Source organism: Artemia sp. Qi Xiang Cuo, chromosome 15, assembly GCF_049724085.1.
Source record: "Artemia sp. Qi Xiang Cuo chromosome 15, ASM4972408v1, whole genome shotgun sequence".
Taxonomy (NCBI): Eukaryota; Metazoa; Arthropoda; class Branchiopoda; order Anostraca; family Artemiidae; genus Artemia; species Artemia sp. Qi Xiang Cuo.
This window is the reverse complement of record NC_142808.1, coordinates 30,759,347-30,780,232: the sequence shown is the minus strand read 5'-3', so window position 1 is coordinate 30,780,232 and position 20,886 is coordinate 30,759,347. Positions and strand designations below refer to the sequence as shown.

The window sequence follows — 20,886 nt, the reverse complement described above, 5'->3', positions numbered from 1 at the left end:
AATAGTTACCGTTTCTGAATCAGTGTCTGGTGGCAATTTTTGTTCATTGGGTAGCTTTTAACAAACTTATTTTCAACTTTTAGTTACTATGGGCTATGGGTCGCCTCATAGCTATTCCTTCGTTGTTTGTTGGTGTGCTTGTATACATATTGATTTAACTGTTACGTAATTCCTCCGTAAGTCTTCAATATTAAGCATATCGAAATTCGAAAACGCAAAATACCAAAAATATTTCCGTTAGGCCACTTATGGAAATCCAGTATTTAATTTAAGCTGTTTGGAATACGTTTTTTTTTTATTCTATTGAGTAAAATCCAGAATATTCATGAGACGTGGTTCGTCAGACATATCCTTTATTCGACGTGAGGTTTCAATTAAATATGATTAGATCATTATTAAACGCTATAAAAAAATCTTTTATTTGAGGATTAAAAAATTGAAAAAAAGGAAAATAAAAGAAAGTCTTAAAAAAGACACAAGACAAAGAAACAATGTAAGAAGAAAAAAATTGACAAAAATCAGGTCGTCAATATTAGGGCTCCTGGTGGCGTCAGTGTCAGTGTCAGCAATGGCTGCAGCTTCTTTTGTTATAACAAAATAAGTGCAAATATACAATTGGGTGTCAACAATATATACATACAGTAGCATATAACTCCTAAAAATAGGGTCAGACCAAATCTGGGTTGCAGAGGTAGCTAGCAACCTAGTAAGAGAGGATCTTGTCTAATACTAAGAAATACAAAAGCCCATAACTCCTAAAAAATAGTGTCAGATTAAAACAAGAAGTTTACTATTAAAACCGCCTTGTCCGAATAACGAATATCTTTGGCTTGAATAACGAGGAAAATCTACTTGCTGGAAAATCGGGGTTGCAGCGGTAGCAGCAGCCTAGTAAGAGACGATCACGTCCAATACTAAGAAATATAATAACCCGTAACTTCTAAAAATAGATTCAGATCAAAACAAGAAGTACACTATTAGAACCGCCTTGTCCGAAACCTCTATATAGGAAACTTATCGTCCCTTGGCTTGAACTACAAGGGAAATATATTGGTTTGAAAATCAAGAAAAGTGGATGAAACCACGATATTCTGCATATACGGCTCTTTTTCTTTCTTGTTTCTTTTCCTCCTCAGAAAGCTTAAATAATTTCGGAGACCACACTGTTCGGATATAAACTATTGTTTTAAATTGTTTACGTTTTGTTTTACTATTGATGACGGTCACTGCATATGTGAAATATCTGGTATTTTTTGTGAATTTGTATCACTGTTTGTGAAACAATGTCTATTAAAAGGATTTTATCCCTATTTGAACTTTTATTTATCCTCAGAAAGCTTGGCACTGGAACATCGTAGAGAGTTATATAATGGCTCATTTTAAAGGAAATTTATGGGGTTAAAAACCTTTTGTAATTAAAAAAATTAATTCAAGTTCCTATCTGCAAAAATATGGAATTTTGTATTTTTTGCCAGAAGAAAGATCACGGGTGCTGTTTATTTGTTGTTTTTTGTTTTTTGTTGTTTTTTTTGTTCAGCAGGGGTGATCGTATCGACCCAGTAGTCCAAGAATGTTGCAAGAGGACTAGTTCGAACGGAAATTAAAAGTTCTTGTGCGCTTTAGTAATAAAAAAATTAAAATAGAATCACTTTACAAAAAAAAACTGCTTTTGTTTGCCTTTATTTGTTTGCCTTTTTTGTTTTTTACCAGGAGTGATCGTATCGACCCAGAGGCCCTAGAATTTTGCGAGAGGGCTTATTTGAACAGAAATTAAAAGTGCTAGTGCCTTTTTTAATCAAAAAACTAAAAAAATTAGAGCTAGAATCACTACAAAAAAAACTGCATTTTTGATGTCTTTTCATACTGCAGTCTTTTCAAAAATATTTATTTTTTAAGCAATCATAACCATATATGAAGTTACAAGTGACGTAACGTAAGATCTAACACCGATTGTGTACTAATAACCATATATGGCCTAATGAGTGACGTTACGTAAAAATAGAAAAAATCAATTTTTATTTTATTTTAGTTTTCAGTTCACAATCGCTAAAGTTATAAACTGCTAAAATATTTTACATAAAGGATCGATATAGTTCATCATAAATGGTGTCAGTCGAATACTTATTAATAGAAGTATAGTATAGAAGTATAGTACGTGATCGTCTCTTATTTGGCTGCTCGCTACCATTGCTAGTCCTAATTTTGTGAAAACGATGAAAAATGTTAAATTTTCATATATCGAAGAGCTTATTTCGAAGGGTTTATAAATGGAAAATCTGCCAACTGCAAAACTATTTCCATATATTTTAATAACGGTTTACAACAATTCAAAAAAAAAAGATTAAATATGAAAAGTTTGAGCCTTAGTTGAATTTTAGGTGTTATTTGTGATTTGATACACTAGTTTGTTACCACGAACTGTTTGAATTGGGTTGTATTACAATTTTATTTATTTTTTAATCTGAAATAGATTCAGTAATGTATTTGAAAGATTTAATTGAAAGATTTGATTTCAAAAGATTTGATTCTGATGGGTATTTTGATCTGTATGATCTACCTTACATTGAAAATTTTATCAAGTGCTTTAATAAAATGTTTGGGTTGAAACTGGATGTTGCAAGTGGAACTGTCTCTGATAAAAGAAAGTTGCAATATCTGAGAGATAAAATTTATTTCTCTATTGGCAACTTTCAAAGCTTATGGCAGCTAAGTCAAAGCTTTCCGTTGCCGTTTCAAGATTTTGAAACTCTTCTGATGAGTGGTAAAGAGGGTCGTCTTGATCAAAATACAGTGTCTTATTTACTTTTTATTAATTCCAGAAGGTATGAAAAATATTGGAATTCGGTTGTGATTCATGCTGGTACAGCAAGTGTTTTATTGAGAACTTTCGAATCAAAAAATTTACGGGACTCAGAATTAAGGGGTCTTAAAGCAATCTTAACAGAAATGCCTGAAGAAACCGACTTAATTTTTCTCCCTCTACTTTATCATGAACATTTTCTTTTAATAATATGTGATTTAAGAGAATGCAAGATATTTTTGTTAAATAGCTTGCCAAATATGACAATCAATGCATGCTATAAAGCGCTTTTCACTTTAATGCAGCTCTTGTCGTCAATTAAGAAGACTTTGTTAGATCTTTCAGATATAAAGACACAGCCACAAGAAGATCCTAGCAGCTGTGGGATCTTTGTTATTCGATATGCAGAGGACTATATGCAGCAAAAAAATGAATTAGGAATGACTCTTACTTCTGATACTGGATTACGAAGTTATAGAATCAGATTAGCCCGTAGGACACTCAGATATGCCCTGAATTGTAATGAAAAGAAAAATTGTTGTTTTTTCTGCAGTGAAGAGCCTGTTGTTATTTGTAGAAACTGTAGACTAGCTTTCTGTAGTCAACATCCGGACTCTATTCTACCTCAAAGAACGTGTATAGTATGTCATCCATGTCATCGGTTGTGTGGATGTGTAATCAACGTAAATGACATAACTCGAGATTTAAGCCTCATTTAGATGGCTATTTTATAGCCCAAGGAAAGGTTATTTAGCTGTTGGCCCATGAAACTTTCTCAGATTGTTGTGTGTTTTCTAGCCATAAAATCAGATTTTATGTATGGATTTGAGGCTTTTGTATTTTGAAACCTTGGATCGAGACTATCTGTACTAAAGGTAAATGTAATATTCATACCCGGGCTAAACGAAAAAAATTATTTTTTTTTATTTATAGAGATTTTACCTATATTTATGCTATTAATTGGGCAAAGGGAGATTTAACTATGTGTTTCAACACGCTATGCTCCTGTTGGCTACTTTAATGACGGAAAGAAGCCACGTGACATAATATAGATATTACATTGAATAATTGTTTCCTAAATTTTTTATATTGAAAGCATGGATCCAGCGAGAATCACAATGAATCGCAAAAAATTTGATGCCCATTAAAATCTGCGGTTGGAAAACAAATCGAAAATACAATGGGGTTAAGGAACGGGTTATTTTAGCACCGCTCAAAAAAGAAGTAAATAAAATTAATACTAAGATTGTCGATCTCGGGGGAAAAAATGGAAAAGAAGTTGTCTTGGTATCTATGACACAATGCAAAATTATGCAAGATGATCATCGAATCTGAACAGTGAAAGCAAAAGGCATGGTAATGATAAACAAAATGAACCACAAATAATATTCGGCTAGAATACATGTGAAATCGAGCATCACAACGAATGACAAAAGAAATTGATATGAAATCTGCGGTTACAAGAAAAGCGACTGCGAAAATAACATCTATTTTTAAGCGAAAATAACGCACAGTAGAATTTACGGTTAACAGGCAAGCGAGAGTAAGAATCCAACTGAATTGCAAACGAAAATAATGTACAGCAAAACTTGCTTTTGGAAGACAGGCGACAACAAGCAACGCAACAAATCACAAAAGAAAATGCTATACAACCAAATATATCGTTAGGAGACAAGCGGCAGCAAGAATCACGAAACGAATAGCCTATGGAAGTGATGCACAACAAAATATGCAATTAGAAGACATATGACAACGAGCATCATCAATCGAACAACCATTCAGAAAATAATCAATACTACACTGGAATGAAGGAAGGTGCTATTTTAATGCCGCTCAAAAACAAATTATCTGAAATTAATGCAGAGTTCGTCGATTGCCTCCCAGGTGTACAAATTTTATTAAAGCTTTCGGATAAACAAGGAAGAAGGACCTGAATTCATGCCAAAATTTCTCAATTTGGTTGAAACTTCTTATTTGCCACCCCATGACTTAAAACTACAGAATAACAAAACAATTATGATATCCCATTAAGAATAGTTAAGAATAAAGTAATTTAGATGGTGTTTGTAATGGAACGTGCCTGGCTGTTACTGTGTTGTGTAACGACGTAACTAAATAAAAAACAACTGCTGAGGGAAAACATGCAAAAGAATGGTTTTGGGTATCTATAAGGTCTTGTGATATTATAAAAGAATATGAATGAATCCGAACAGCTAAAGCACCAGGTATAGAAAAAATTTCTGAGGTAAGAATGAACGAAAATGAAGCACAATGGAGTCTGCGATTAGAAAACTTGCGACAACAAGCATCATAACGAATCTTACATGAATATACATATGCTACTACTACTGACAACAACTCTCTGCTGCATCAGGCTGCTTGAGGTTAGCACAGTTACGTGTGCTCCGCCTTCATTCCAATCTATTAAAATCCTCCCCTTAAAATATTCCCTTAATAGGAGTTTTCTGTGGAAGGTAAGATAAGATAAGATATTTATTTCAAAAAATGACTATCACAAGCCCCGAAGGGCCGAATTCGCATTTCGGGGTCATATAATAAAAAAAAACAATATAGAAATAGCACAACAACTAAAAAAACTGGCTAAACAATGCCAAAAACAACAATATCAGAAAGGCAAAGCCGATTAGTCTAAAAACCAAAAAGTGCCAAATGTAAGACAGTTAAAAAGGCACAAACTAAAACAAAACCCCCCAAAAAAATTGAGATAAAAATAGGGTTAAAAAGGTATAAAAGAGAGTATATAAAAAGGGGAGGGAACGGAAGAACCAAACAGACACAAGCATGGGTATCACCAGTACAAAAAAAAAACTAGTGGTTTATTTGATCAGTAATGAAGGGGACAAAAGTTTTTTTCATATCTAGAGGTTAAACAACGGATGGAGGACAAGATAGGGACGGGTTCAGAAACAGTACGTGGCAGGCGGTGTCTGGATGCGGAGTGTCTTTTGGGGAAAATGTTTTCCGTGCGAGGGTTTATTATTGCATTTTTTGCAAAACGAAGGGGGGGGGGTATATTTTCTACGAGGAGAAAAGCTTTCGAGTAAAACTCCATGGAAATGTTACACGGAGGGAGGAGGGGGATTTCTTGGAATGATTAGAAAAACGGTCAGAAATTATAAAAAAAAAATGTATTTTCGGCTGAAAGTAAGAAACAACATAAAAACTTTAAACGAAAAGATATTATTCCGTATATAAAGGGGACTACCCCTTCCTTGACCATCACTTTTTACGCTCATGTTAGACTTTTTGCTCAATCCTTCAAGAAAGACTGACTAAACACAAAGGCTGTTGAACTTGAATGAGAAATGTTTATGAAGAACTTCAAGATTTTAGCATAAAAAATGAGGGTATTCCCTCATATACGGAACAATATCTGTTCATTCCAAGTTTTAATGTTGCTCCTTATTTTCAATAAAAAAAAAAAAAAAAAAATATTAATCTCATGACAAGACTGCTTAAAGTTTATGCAACTCCATGACATTGCCTAAGCCTTTTTGAACTAGGAAAAAGGAAGAAGCACGAAGACGAAGCAACACAGGAGGGAAGCATCATTAGCAATTACAGGCAACAGGTATCACAAAAGACATCGTGATCTTCCACATTTTACTTTGAGCAATTTATAATGACACGAATATTTGTTTGACATATCAAAAAGAGATATAGGTGTATTATCCTTTTGAATTATATTTATAATATATTATTAATTATAATTAATAAATTATTATGATTTATAATGGCAAGAACATTCATTGGAAATATTTTGAAGAGAAGTTGAATTATAGGTGATTATACCTTGCAACGGCCTTGCCATTATAAACCACTATGAAAATTCGAAAGCAGAAAATCAGATTCTCAGCTCGTGCTTATATAATATTCATTTTTGTTTTAGATAGATCTTATGTTTTAGTTGTGCAGAAGCATTACGGAAGAATAAGAACCTAATTGGGCAAGACCAACGTGATTATCAGAGAGAATTGGAGAGAAACTATCAGAGATTCCTAGAACAGATTACAACTGTTATTAATCCAAAGCTAAAATCGCCTTCAGATTCACTTTCGTTATCGACTTCATCTAGCTTTAGAAGCGATGCAAGCTCTGTTAGATCCAGAGGAAGAAGGTAGTATTTTACTTTATATTGAATGGAGCTAGAACTTTTAATTTCCATTTGAATGAGCCCTCTCGCAAAATTCTAGGACCTCTGGGTCAATACGATCACCCTGGTAAAAAAAAATAAACAAATAAACACGCATCCGTGATCTTTCTTCTTGCGAAAAACACCAAATTCCACATTTTTGCAGATAGGAGCTTGAAACCTCTACAGTTAGGTTTTCTGATACGCTAAAACTCATGTTGTGATTTTCATTAAGATTCTATGACTTATAAGGGGTGTTTTTCCCTTTTGTTGAAAATAGTGCAAATTTTATCAGGCACGTAACTTTTGATGGATATGAGTAAACATTGATGAAACTTATATATTTAAAATCAGCATAAAAATCCAATTCTTTTTATGTATCTATTGATATTAAAATTCCGTTTTTTTAGAGTTTCGGCTACTATTGAAAACCACGAACTGTTTGATTTTATTAATATTTAATTTTCTGTTGTTGTTCAAACTCCAGGATCTTTGGCCCACACATACTTATCTGTAAAAAAAAAAATACAAAACAGAGTTAGCTCTTTTTTGATAATGGCGGGGGGGGGCAGGTTTTTTGGCCAAAATTATTTTATTATTCTTAATGTTTGGAAATTTAGTACTCCATTTCTTTCTCTTGAAAGGGGGAAGAAGTGCTTATCAGGCCTAAAGACAGAGAGAGATTTAGGCTACTATACAAAAATTAATATGAGCACTAGCAGTTACTCCGAGAAGTAAAAAATATGTCTGAGGGGGTGGCAAAAATACACTAAAATAATGCATGACAAAATAAATAATGAAACAGCTAATACAAATCGCACATCCTAATCGGCACCACATACCATACAACTAAACAATTTCGGCTTTAAATATAACCATACCCTAAGAGGCCATAATAACTTACTCAATTATTAATATACCCCCCCCCCCAACAAAAAATAAACTAAAATTTATGCTTACTTAAACTAAAATTTATACCAATATTTATAATAGCCTACTCTAATCAAGATGGTTCAACTTATAATCCCCCTGTGAAGCACAGAAAACGTTGACCGGATGGAAACGATCAATGAAGTAATTAACTCTGTAGAAGATCGAGTGTCATAATCGTATACAAAGGATCTCAAATTTGATAAGCTATCAGAATACGAAAGGTTTGTACCAGTTTGTCGCCTAAAAATTAACAAAAGTGTATGTAACTCTCGTAGACCAGAAGCTGTTAGTATCTTTATTCGCTCACAGAAGTTTCGTACCGAACACCGGGGTTGTAGGCCAACCAACGGTCGAACAGCGTTATTTTGTAGAACTCTTCCAGGCCGGACAATGGAAGCAAATGTACTGAGCAAAACGCTGCTTCAAAATAGTATATATGGATGGACAAGGGAAAATAAAGGAGGCGTATTACAAATGTTGGGGAAAATTCTCAAGGAAGTGTATTATTATGCTTAAAGTGCAACGAGGGCAACAAATTTTACAGAATAATTTTTAAATGGTACTTGTGTGATATAGCCCCGACCTAATGTTCTTCATTTAAGTAGAACCTGTTTCTCTGACGCTCAATCCCAATCCGGAAAGGCATAAGGCTTTTTTCAAGATTGTATAAAAATGAATATCATTTGATTTTTTAATTAAAGTCAATTTTGGTTAGCATAGGTATTATATTTCCATAATTTTGTTAATAAAGTATTATATTTTCTTCATATTTTGTGATATTTCATTAGGATTGGGTGTCAGAGAAACATGGTTCTACTTAGATGAAGAATATCAGGTCGGGGCTATATCATACCAGTACCTTTGATATTAAAGACCGTAATTCAAATAATGTTAATTAGCTGATGTAAGGAGTTTAATTACTAAACGATTCCACAGTACTAATGGTTTCTGGAGTAGGAATTGGATATGCTAAGCAGGTTAACTGTTTTGTTTTTTTCTTAAGATTGGAAACGTCAGTCGTTCAAAACAAATCAGTCGCTCAGAAATTATAATTGTAAGAAAACACTTCCAAACATCACATCGTCAAGGTCTCTTTGTATAAAATTAATTTATTCCTCTTCAGCATCTTGAACTTAGTCAAAAGTGCCTGTTCTTTTTCCCTTTTCTCTTTATCCTGAGGTTTTGAGGAGACACAAGTACCATGGTCGCAGATCTGCTTCTTAGCACAGATCAAGGAGTAAGCGGTCTCAACCGCAAAGTGATTTCAAAACTTCGTTTTGACAACTGAGACTGCGCAAAAAATGGGTTCGACACAAGCGGGTGAATTTGGAAATGAAACATGATGGAGAACATGAATGCGCAAGGCTCTGAATATTTCACGGAGCCAAGACCATTTTGAAGCTCTTTCAGTTTCCCCCGAAAAAGCTTTGGACTATTTAAGTAATGAGATGGCAAATTCATTGATTCAGCAGGGATTGATCACCACTGAGAGATTAATTGTTCTTAAGAATGTCGATTGACTAGGTTAGGAAACTTGACTAGTACAGGTACCAATTCTTCTTTGCCAGAGGCAGCCACAACCGAGTCTATAACATTCATTTTCTGAAAAACTTTAAAGATTGAACTACAGTTGAAGCGAGCATCAAACTCCTTTGCTAAGTTCACATCAAACTACAAACACACGACCAAACGCATGCACTTTTTGGCAGGAATATTGTTTATCAGTCCCATCAGCTTCCACGTTTGCTCCAACATAGATTCTTTTGAGAGGCTAAAAGTATTAAGCTTGGACGGGTCATACGTACCTAACGTAAATATAGGCTGTGTCGTACCTTTCAAATATAATTCTGTCTAGAAAAGGTGAGTACACTAAAATAAGACATAAATAACTTCAAACGAATGTTATGTTCGAGATAAACAAAATAAAACTAATTTTAAAATTTTCAGGTATTTTTTTAGTTTTAATTGAAGTTTCCTATTTAGGGGTATTGGACAAGGCGGTTCTAACAGTGTACTTCTTTTTTTGATCTGACTCTAGTTCCAGGAGTTATGGGCTATTTTGTTTTTTACTATGGGACGTGATCGTCTCTTACTAGGTTGCTAGCTACTGCTGCAACCCAGATTTTCAAGCAAGTAGATTTTAGTGCATCAAAGCTCAATAGGCCCACAAGTAATAAATTCCTATTTATAATTTACATGAACCTTATCTTATTCACGCAAAACCTGTAATCTTGCTAACCTGAATACAGGTGTTAATTAACTCCTATATCCTTATTTAACTCCTATATCCTCGGATCTCTGTCACTGCTGTACAGTCTTACATAATAGAGACAGATTGGTGATCAAACCATAATTTGAGCTCAAATATAGAATTTACAACTTCCTCTCTCTTTATGGAAAGCTCACATTTTGGTCTAATAGCTAAACTGACAAATCTACCTGCATAATTTTAATGAACTGTTTAAGGTTGCATTGCCATAGTTGGAATTGTTTCCCATAGGCCTACCTTACATATGACATAATCCTGATGACATCCGTATTTTACAACGATGAACGGTGAGAGTCTTAATTTTAATCCCTGCTATCGAAAAATTTGGCTGAATTTTGGAACAAACGTACTCAGTTTATGCCTGTTTGGGAAAATTGTACTGAATTTCCGACTTAAAGAAAATGCTCTACAGATCTATAGGTCGGAGGAAAATGTACTGAATCTGGCACAATTGTACTACCCATCGCAACAGTGATTGCAAGGCAAAAATTGGCTATTGCCTTTTTTCCATTACGTGTTGAAAATTGGCCAATTTTCATTAAGCTAGCCCTACCAGAAGACGGTAAATTTAATCAAGCAATTTTTGCCGAATTTTGCTTTGAAAATTTCTTTAAACAAAAGACTCCCTGGAGCATTTATCAAAAATAATACATTTATATTATTTTAACATAATAATGTAAAGCTTATATTTGAAGCCCTTTGTTGCTGGCGGGGGGAATGAATTTCTTAACTTCGACTGGAAACTAAAGCGAACCGAATGTTTGGTTACCTGAACGCACACTATTTCCCATCGGGTAACTTGAAGCATTGCTGGTGATGTGAAGCTAACTACTGTCTGAGCCTAGCTTTATGCAGATAGTTTCAAGCTAGAATCCATGAAGCACTCTTTTTTCATAAATTTGACAGTCTTAAATTATAATGTTTTACGGTGCATGCCAAGCGAAAATATTGGTGCCACGTTTTGAACACTTCTCAGGCCTGTTATTGGGATTACTTCAGACATGCATTTAGTGTTTCTTATTTTATATTCTTCTAGGACAGATTCGTGAGCACTGCCAAGCTTCAGAAGTTGGTCGTTAATCTAGAAACATGCAAGAGAAACTGTAACGTAGTTACATAGATGTGGATTATTGAATCTCTGCTTATCATTTTCTTTTATTTTGATTCATTTTGTAGTATTGTTTTTTTCGTCTTTATAGGCTGTTTACTAATTTTTTCAAAGAGCGTTTCATCTTCCATCATTTCACTCAATGTAAATATATTTTTTGTTTCCCCATTTTCTTTTTTGCTTTTTTTTAGTTTGTTTTCTTTTACGAGCCTCGTGCCGAACTTTTGGAAGCAGTATTATCTTCCCCTGTAACGCTTTCTTTGTTATATATCCATTTTATTTGTGTCTCTATTTTTCGATTTGTGTCTTTTTAAATCTTGAATGCTGAACTTATTAAAACATAAGACAGTAATTAAAGTCTTAGCGTGAATATTAGTCAGAAGGTTTTGCGGGGACAAGTTATGTTGGTTATACAGAATTTTTAAGCTAGAAATGCATGGAATTACGTTTAGGCCCTCTTTGAGGAAGGGAGATTAGAAGATTTTATTGGGGGGAGGGGATCAAAGACTCGGCAAAACATAACTAGGATTCAATTATTTGGGTAGAAGGATGAACTCTTCTGAACAATCTGAGGATAGGCTCCCACAGGGAGCCGGTGTTCCCCCGGAAAATCCCCGCCCCATGGAAATCTCCTCTGTATAAAATTCCCCCATACGCAAAACTGAGAAGCCCAAGAAATTACAAGATAGGTACCCCAAAATATCGATCAGTCACCCATTAAGTGCTACGAGCCTGAGAAAAATTTCCTGATTTACGAAAAATCCTAAAAGAGTATGATTTTGCGCCAAAGAATACCAAGTTGCCATCAATTGAAAACTTGGAAAATGCCAATTGATTTAAAAGTATCGAAAAACTAGGTATTGACCTTTCAGCTGCAGAGGAAGTAATGTCACATGGTGGTGTTCGTCAGTGAATAGTCACGTAGTCCGTACAAGACAAATTGCTGATATAGATATTTATCTTAAGCAAGATTGAACTCAGTTGATTTAAATGATTTTTTCATGATATTATGTTTGGTTTTGTATAATTGTACATGAGGTACTATAAAGAAGGAACTTTGGGTCATTTGTAAAGGCTGGTAGGGGGACCAGATGTCTAGAAGAGCACATTTCAATGTCCTAACTGTCTAATTCTCCTTGCTACTACTACTAACAGCTCACCGTAGCACCAAGCCGCCTGAGGCCTACCCAGCTACGCACGCTCCTCCTCCATCCCAATCAATTCAAAGCCCCCCTCTTTACGTCATCCCAGGAAGTTCCCATCTCCCTTATATCTTTCTTTATGACATCCTCCCACCCCAACCGTGGACGACCTACTTTCTGTTTAGCCCTAGACGGTTGGCCAAAAAGAACAATTTTTTGCAATCTATCAGCGTTCATCCACAGAACGTTCCCTAGCCATCTCCACCTTTCTCTCATCTAGCGTTATGCAAAAACCGTCTAAGTCACATTTTCCAAATTTTACAGGAGAGCGATTTTTCTGGTTGAAACCGTCTCCTGAATCCGATTATGAACGAAAACTGCTGGGGAAAAATGATATATGTAAAAAAAAAACATCGAGGAATTAAAATTTTCCATTAGATTTCGCTAAAATGGAGTATATTTTGAGATAACGGACTTAATCGGTTTTTGCAAATTGAATTTTCTCAAAATCTTTAAAAGAACAAATTGCAAATTCAAGATAAGTCAACTTCGTTTATGTAAGAAATGGTAAAAAAAATTGTAAAACATGAGAATATTAGCTCATTCCTCTACATTTTCATTTTCGAGGTAATCCAACACTGTATTTTCATAAAGGAAATTTTTGTAGAAGGCATGATAGTCCTCAGACACAAACGGCAGAAATGACATCAAGTCGTCGTATTTCGCTTTGGAAATCGTCTTCCCATTGGGATACTTTGTCTTCATACCTGCAAATGAGATTTTGTTGGATCCTCTCTTTATAAAATTCATTATTCTGAACGGTGCATCTTCATCTAGACAAGTTTTGAACTTGACGATGCCAAATTCTTTTTCGTACCTCAACCAACGGACAGCTAACCAAGAGAATGGCTGATTTTCGCTGTCCACTGTCCTTTTGACACATCTTTTCCTGAAAAATTCGTTTAAGTCAAACATTTCTGACATCGGCATCTCAATGGCGGTCATGGGAATTTTTCCCCTCGCAAGACGTATTAAGTTCGTCCAGTCAGCTGGAACTCGGATTTCAAAGTCTGTATACTTTTTGGCCTTCTCAATCCTGGCATGATCGCTGTCGCACTCGAGGTGAGTATATCCGGGTTCGAGAAACTTTTGATCTATCAATTCAAAATTCTCCGAAGCAATTTTAGAAATGTAATACGAAAACATTCTGGTCACATACATATTTCAATTCTGAGAACCACATGTGTCCGAGTACAAGACTAGCTGTGTTATTCTTGACAGCAGTGCCTTCAGATGTTTGAACAGACAAGAGGCTACCTCAGAGGCTCCCTTGTCACCCATTCCTTCGTGCCAAAGTAATTGTATGACTTTCCCTCTTTCAAATTGCTTATTACGTGAATGGTAAGGTTGTAGGTCCACAGTTGCCTTTTGTAGAAAACTATTTTAGTCTGTACAAAGGGCGTAGGAAGACTGCTGAAGATCAAAAACCCACAACAGAGTGGAATGGTCGTTCTTTACAACCTCTTTGTATTTCTGTTTAGACTCGTACGCCGATCTATAGGTTGTCTTATGGGCCTCAAGCTGAGCTTGTAAGACTCTATTGGAATCTTCAGGATCAGCACAATTAATCTGTTGCTTAAGCTTCTCACACGTTCCACAGGAGTCCCTGACAGGAGGTTTAAATCCAAGATTGTATTCTTGATAGAAAACTTTCTTATACATTGCAATCGATTTTGCTGGCAACCCCTTTTCTGCAGCAAAATCTTTGTAAAGATCGTACATCTTCTGAAGGCAAAGATAAGAAGAAAGAAATTTCCTGGAAGTTTGTGACCTTTCATAGTGGGATTTATAAGCAGGAAATGATTCAATGTGCTGCTTTATGAGCTTAATGTCAGCCGGGACTGATCTGTTGAAAGCTTGGCGTCTCTCAGGAGTGCTAATAATAGAAAACTTCCCATGTTTTCCTTCAAACGTTGCGAGCTCTGCTTTGGTTAGAGCAAAGACATACATAAAACAGGACATGCATATTTTAACTTTCTCCGATTCAACAGTCACATAATAATACCAGGCATAGTGCTCCTTGTTACTATCATCTTTTGTCTTCCTGGTTCGTTTCGGTCGAGTTCTGTTCATGCAGTTGAGAAGAAATTGCTGCTACTGTTTCTTTTCACATATAGCCCAGTACGATTCAAACAGACTGGCTTTCGATTCACTACCAAGTTTTTTCAGAACAGCTCAGCCTGCAACTTCTAAAAGCTTCATTCTGTTTTCTAGCAGGGTGAAGAATATTTTTGGCACTCATATATTCTTCGCCTTTGTATTTTCTTTCAGTCCGTTCTCTCCGTCTCATGTACTTCGCACTTCGGCCACGCTTTCGTCCGGAATGCGCTTCTTCCGAAGTAACTTCACTGTCTTGGTCAGGCAAAGAATCTGCCACCGGGTCTTCAACAATATTCCCTGACCCATGGGATGGGACATTCTGTTCTTGTTGGCTTGTATTCTTATTAATTTCACTAGGACTCTCTTCTGTTTGTTAAACACTTACTGACTGAGTTGTCTCGCCATCATAGTCCACTTCCTCAGCTGGCTGAAGGCTTTTCTGTACCTTTGGGGGATTAAGAACAAGAGCAACGGAGTCTTCTTCGTCACTGCTACTACTGGAAGGAAAAAACTCAGAAATAATCGATTTTGCAGAAGAAAGATCCTCCTCTGGGTCACTCTCCATCAGAATTTCGTCAATTGTATTTAGATCAGAAGGTTTCGAAAGATCAAGTTTTCGCCTGGTTCTGCGATTCATATTGCCTGGAAAAAAGATAGTATTGAAAACTAGTTTAAAGCCCTTTAGGAGTATCAACCATCTTTCAGTTCTGTCACAACACTCTCCTAACCAAATGAGCTTAAATGTACACTTTTACATCCGTGAAATCAGTTCTCCAATTTGTCCAATGAGCCCACAAATACTTAAATAAATGTAAAACTAGCTTTTTCTCCTGTTGTTGTAGAAAGAATACGCTATTTTTTTGTTTTCTATTTGGGTGGATAATGTGAATTGCGGATGCATTGCCCGGCAAAAGACAAAACATATGTATTTGTAGCTGCAATTCTGGTTTTATTAATTCTAAAAAATAATCTTTTTCTGTAGATGAACAGTAACTGGAATAACATTTCCTTGCCTCTTTTTGAGATCAGAAAGAACACTTTTAGAATCACAGAAGATAGAAAAGGAACCTGATCCAGCTTCCAGCATAGCATCCAGAGCTTTCTGGACAGCAAGGCATTCCGCATTGAAAATAGAGAATCCATCTGAAACTCTATTCCCAATTGATGAACCATTCCATTCAGAAAAAATGCCTATGGAAGCCTTCCTATCTTTGGAAACTGATCCATCAGTAAATACCTTTTTCCAATTGCAAAATTCTGCCATTTTAGCTAATGTTAGTTGACGAAGGATTTAAGTGTTCATCATATTCTTAGGGCAATCCATGCCAGGGATATTTGTGTCTATGACATTATCAATACTATTTGGAGGGTTGGAGGAGGTCTGAGTCTTGCAACACAATATTAGATTTTCAGGAACACCAATACTATCCAGTAAGGAGCTCAACTTGACAATGGCTGGGCTACTATATGTCTTCCAATTTTCACATGAGAATGATAAATTTGCAAAAAAGTACTTGAAAAACGGGGTGGTTATGATTTTGTTAACTTTCATAAAGTAATTAGAGGATAATTTCAAGAACCTTTCTTCTAAAGAAGGGATATTCACCTTCTTATACAGTGCTGCAGTGGGTGTACTTTTAAGAGCACAGTGATAAGTCTCAGACTCTAATGTACTAATAATTCTATTTTAGAAAGTATTTTCTTGAAGCTGAGAAGTACACAGGAAGACAATATTCAATCTTTCCATATATTATGGAAATGAGTAGTTTTCGGAGTCCATCTTGGCTAGCATCCCACATTTGGCCTACAGCAGCACGCATAAATTTCCGCCATTTTTCCAGGGCTTAAGCCAGATATGAAATCTGGATATTCCAATTTGACTTCTTATCAAGCCAGTCTCCAAGTAACTTCGCATTACTATCAAAGTGAACGAAGTGGTTATACAGAGTCAAACAGGTTGAGGGACAATATTGCCTATGGTTACTTTTCTTATAGAAAACTATGCCAGTAGTTTTTGGGATAGAAAAAATCAGACCTTTTGGATTTAGCCATATTGACAGTTTATCAATAGCTCCCTGAAGCTTGGGTTTGCAAGTTTCAGGACAAGTGCCCTCGGTCCAAATGGCTAAGTCATCTGCGTACAAGACAAATTTTACTGAGGGCATATTATCAAAAAAGACAAGCCCCTCAGGCATGCAGCCCTTGGAGGGATTTTCCTGCAATCCTTGTGAACTTGGGACAGGATAATCCTTATCACAGGAAAATGTTAACATTAGATCATCAGCCAAATCTAGCTTCCCTATCTCCAGAACCTTATTGGACATATATTGATTCTTGATCTTCAAACAGATAACACCATTAATTGATCTTGCCAATATTGAGTCCTTTTGGAACTCTCTAGTCTGATTTCTTAACACCATAATTGCTCTCATGCTTATCCCCAGTGGGGGATTGAGGGGACCAGGCTGACTGTTGCTTGTTAGCCAGACTCTTATGATTTTTACTCATAGTAATAACATTGGTCCGAGATAACAGAAGATGTAGCTGAACATCCTTAGTCAGGAAGGTCGGACATTCCTAATGGCTAGCCAAGCACTATAGAAAACACCAAAAAAATAGCAAATCATCACTATCAGACTCAAGATGAAAAGAAGAAAAGGAATAATGGCTTGAATACCTTAATATTAACCTATAAACTAATAAACACAAGAAAATCAAAATTTAGCAAAATGCTTTATTAGTTTAATCGTGTCACCTTTTTCTCCTTCCAGAAATTCCATTTGGTTTGTAAACACTGATGATGGTGATGAATCAAAACAGAACAAGTCAAATCTTGCGGCCACAGACAAAAAGCAAAAACATGCAAGGTCCAGTTACCGCCGGATCCAAGGACTTGGCTTGTTTTTTGCGATTTACAAATTGTTGTAAAGGGACTTAAACTGAAAATTCAAATTTTAACTGTGACCTTATTTGAAGATGTAGATCGATTCTGATCATACCAAACGACTTGTCGTGAAATTTTAGATAAGGTGGAGCCCATAACTCAATTTCGTAAAAAATGTGACTTAGAAGGTTTTTGCATAACGCTAGTGCATTACAGCTCTAGAAAGCATTATTGAACCGTACTTTTCGTTCAGCTTACTGTTTGAAATACAGTCAGTCAGACGGGTATCCCAAACAATCTGTATGCAGTTTCTCTGGAAAACATCTAGCAAACCTTCATCCGCTTTTCGAAGCGCCCATGCTTCATATCCATATTTGATCACTGTAGCTTCCGATATTCAAATCTTGGTTTGATGACTTATTTTCCTATTCTTCCAAACCTCTCCATGCGTCTTCAGATAAATACAGGAAGAGGTCTGGGGGGGGGGGTAGTAGTTAATCTATCATCTCCCTTCATTTAGACTAAGCCTGGGTAAGGTCGTTGCTGGGAGATTCCTTCCTTTTTATTACACAACACTTTTCTTTTATTTATTTTAAAGCTTCATTTAACTAAATTGATTTGCCTCATTTTTTAAAAAAATTATATCAAGTGATATTTAAGTACACATCAGCTATATGAAGGAGTGGCGAGGGGCATGTACTTCAAAGAATGGATTTTAATGCCCAAATTTTCCAACTCTCTTTGAACCTTCATATAACTATAGAATGAATTTTGGGTAAGAAAGGAAGGGGGGGGGGGTAAAAAATTGATATCTAATCTATCCTGATTCCCGGGAATATTTTTGGTCTACACCTTTATTGTTGGTACTGGGGGGGGGGGGGCGGGGGGTCATGGCATCAATCATTGCTACAATCTTTTTCCTATGTAGTGTAAATATTATATTCACATGCCTACCGGCACAGAGGGGGAAAAGGCGATGTAGGGCATCATAGACCTTGCCCAGAAATTTTTGGTGGATGAAGGGGAGGGTGTCAAGTATTACCAGGAGCTTCGTTTTACCGATTTTAAGTTGTAATTTTCCTCTTTTCCTATATTAATGTTTAAATCTCTTTAAACATATGTATACAATATATTTCAACATCAGAGAACATTATTGCGAAGGTCGTGATGACTTCAGCTATTTAGGAGACCAAATCACGCAGAACTTCCATCCCCGTGAACAATAATAAACGTCTCCGTCCACCCGAATGTCTTTAGTAAAATTATTATTAAGAACCTATTCAACAAAACTGCTGTTCATCGAAAATTATGACTAAATAATCAAATCTTCTCTAAAATTTTACTTAAAATCGAAATTTGAATTCTCAAGCAGAAACTGAAAATTGGGAAGTTACCAACCAATTTACAATTATTGGTACATATACTTTAAGAGCAATAAATCTTGTATTTATTGGGCTGGTAGCCCTCATCATATCTTGGTTAAGCATGGGTATGATATGAAAGACAATCAGAAATTAAATTTTTTTTAAAAGGTTTTTCAGTCGAAAGTCAGGAGTAACATTGAAAACTAAAACAAACAGAAATTATTCCGTATATGAGGGGTGCTACTCCCTCCTCGAAACCTCACTCTTCATAATATAATTGGGCTTTTTGTCATAAGTCTTTCAAAACGACTGCTGAAATACAAGGTCCGTCGAAGTGGATTAAGAAACTTTTTTAAAACACTGCAGTCGTTAGCGACTCATTCGGTAGTTACTGGTTGAAAAGCAGGCTATATCTTCAAAAGGGCACTGGAACTTTCGATTTCTAATTGAATGAGGAAACTCCAAATCTTACTCGACCACCTTTGCCATAAAAACCTTATATCTTAACAATGGACAGCTTTCATGGCTTACAGTCCTTGCCTGGAAGGGGGTTGTCAAACCTGGAGGCATGGTATGCGATTTTTGAACGATTTTGAACAAAATCTTAAATTCTGATTGGATGTATTTGAGGAAAAAATGGTATGGGAGGTAGTTTGTGGCATCTTCAATCACTTTTGACTCTTAAAAAGGGCATTAGAACTTTTAATCTGCAATCGAATGAGCCCCTTCTGAAGTTTGTAAGACCACCCCTTCCATATGAAGTGCCTTTGGGAAAAAATAAATATTTATACATTGAACCCTAACGGCTCTTTATGGCAACGCTATAGTATTGCCTTTGACTTAAACATATGAGTAAAACTTTCAATTTTCCTTCTATTGAACATCCGGAATTATCCAGGGGGAATATGGTGGGGAGAATTTTCCAGGGGAGCTGCCTAGACACACTCTGACAAACCCTCCATGTGCTAATGTAATGGGTTTAATGTCCCTCCACCCTCATCATTGTTCAATGTCCAAAGGGTGAACATCACATTTTCATGGTTTTACAGGAAATAAGAAATAACCAGTTGTTTTTGCGTTTCTACTTCTTCTATTTCTCCCTGTTTTCGCCCTGAGGATGTTTTGCTGATTATAGTGGCTAAATTTCTACAGTATATTTTTCTTCTGTGAATGCAACTGGCCTAAATAGCAATTTCTTGGTTGGTTTTTCTTGCGTTTTGCCACCATACTCTGACTACTGCATGCAGGGTATAATGCTTTCCCACTGGTTCATTAGAGCAATATAAGTTGAAAAACCTTTGAAATTTTTGTCTTCTTGGGGACTGAAACCCTCCTCCTTCAGCGGGCAAACTTTTCTGAAGCTATGCGTCAATTTATCGGTTAGGTAACTACACTCGCAACAAAAGAACTAAAACTGAAATCTCTTTGACTGGATTTAAAATCGTCTCTTTTCCGACAAGTCAGTTTTTTACTTATAATTTTTTCTACTGTCAAATATCGCTCAGCAAGAAGTTGTGAAGAAAAGTTTTTAGGATAATTTTTTCAGAAATTATGAATTCAAATAAAGGCTGATGGTCCTTTATTGACTTGAATCTAAAATCCTCTTTTTTTACGACATGAAAAATATTTACTTTTGTTTTTTCTATTTTCGAGAATTACTTCAGGGGAAGTTTCTTCTTAATTGAAGGTTTTTCAGCAGAAACACTGGGATACTTACAGTTATCAATTTTGAAAGATTCGCTTTCATGAAGGTCAAATATATAGGCGTTCACTTTTTTTATAGGCTACATAGTTACAAGATTCGGTCATAATTGTGTCATAACTATGTCAGGCAAAGTACAAATTATGTTCTGGTGGTTAGAAGACAGAGGACGTAAATCCTACTCCTCTATGCGGTTTTGTGTGACGTGGGTATTTATTGTAATTAATGCTCATTTTTGGATTTCATTTATGTATTGGTGGTGATTTACGATAGTTTTCTGCTTGAAAAATTATCTAACTATATTTCTGATCATCTTTGTGTTAATATAGCTCTTTACTTTTCTTTGACATCATCATCAATTATTTTATTAA

The 20,886-nt window shown here is 35.7% G+C and overlaps 1 protein-coding gene across 2 annotated transcripts in view; it reads left to right on the top strand.

Moving 5' to 3' along the window:
- Positions 1–11,609, top strand: part of Zir (dedicator of cytokinesis) — a 233,248-nt gene extending 221,639 nt beyond the window's left edge. For both annotated transcript variants that reach the window (XM_089101690.1, XM_089101688.1), the window contains 2 exons: positions 6,729–6,938; positions 11,192–11,609. In XM_089101690.1, the coding sequence (XP_088957816.1) occupies positions 6,729–6,938; positions 11,192–11,204 (223 nt within the window). In that variant the 3' untranslated portion in view covers positions 11,205–11,609. The remainder of the gene's footprint in view (positions 1–6,728; positions 6,939–11,191) is intronic.
- Positions 11,610–20,886: the final 9,277 nt, after the last annotated feature.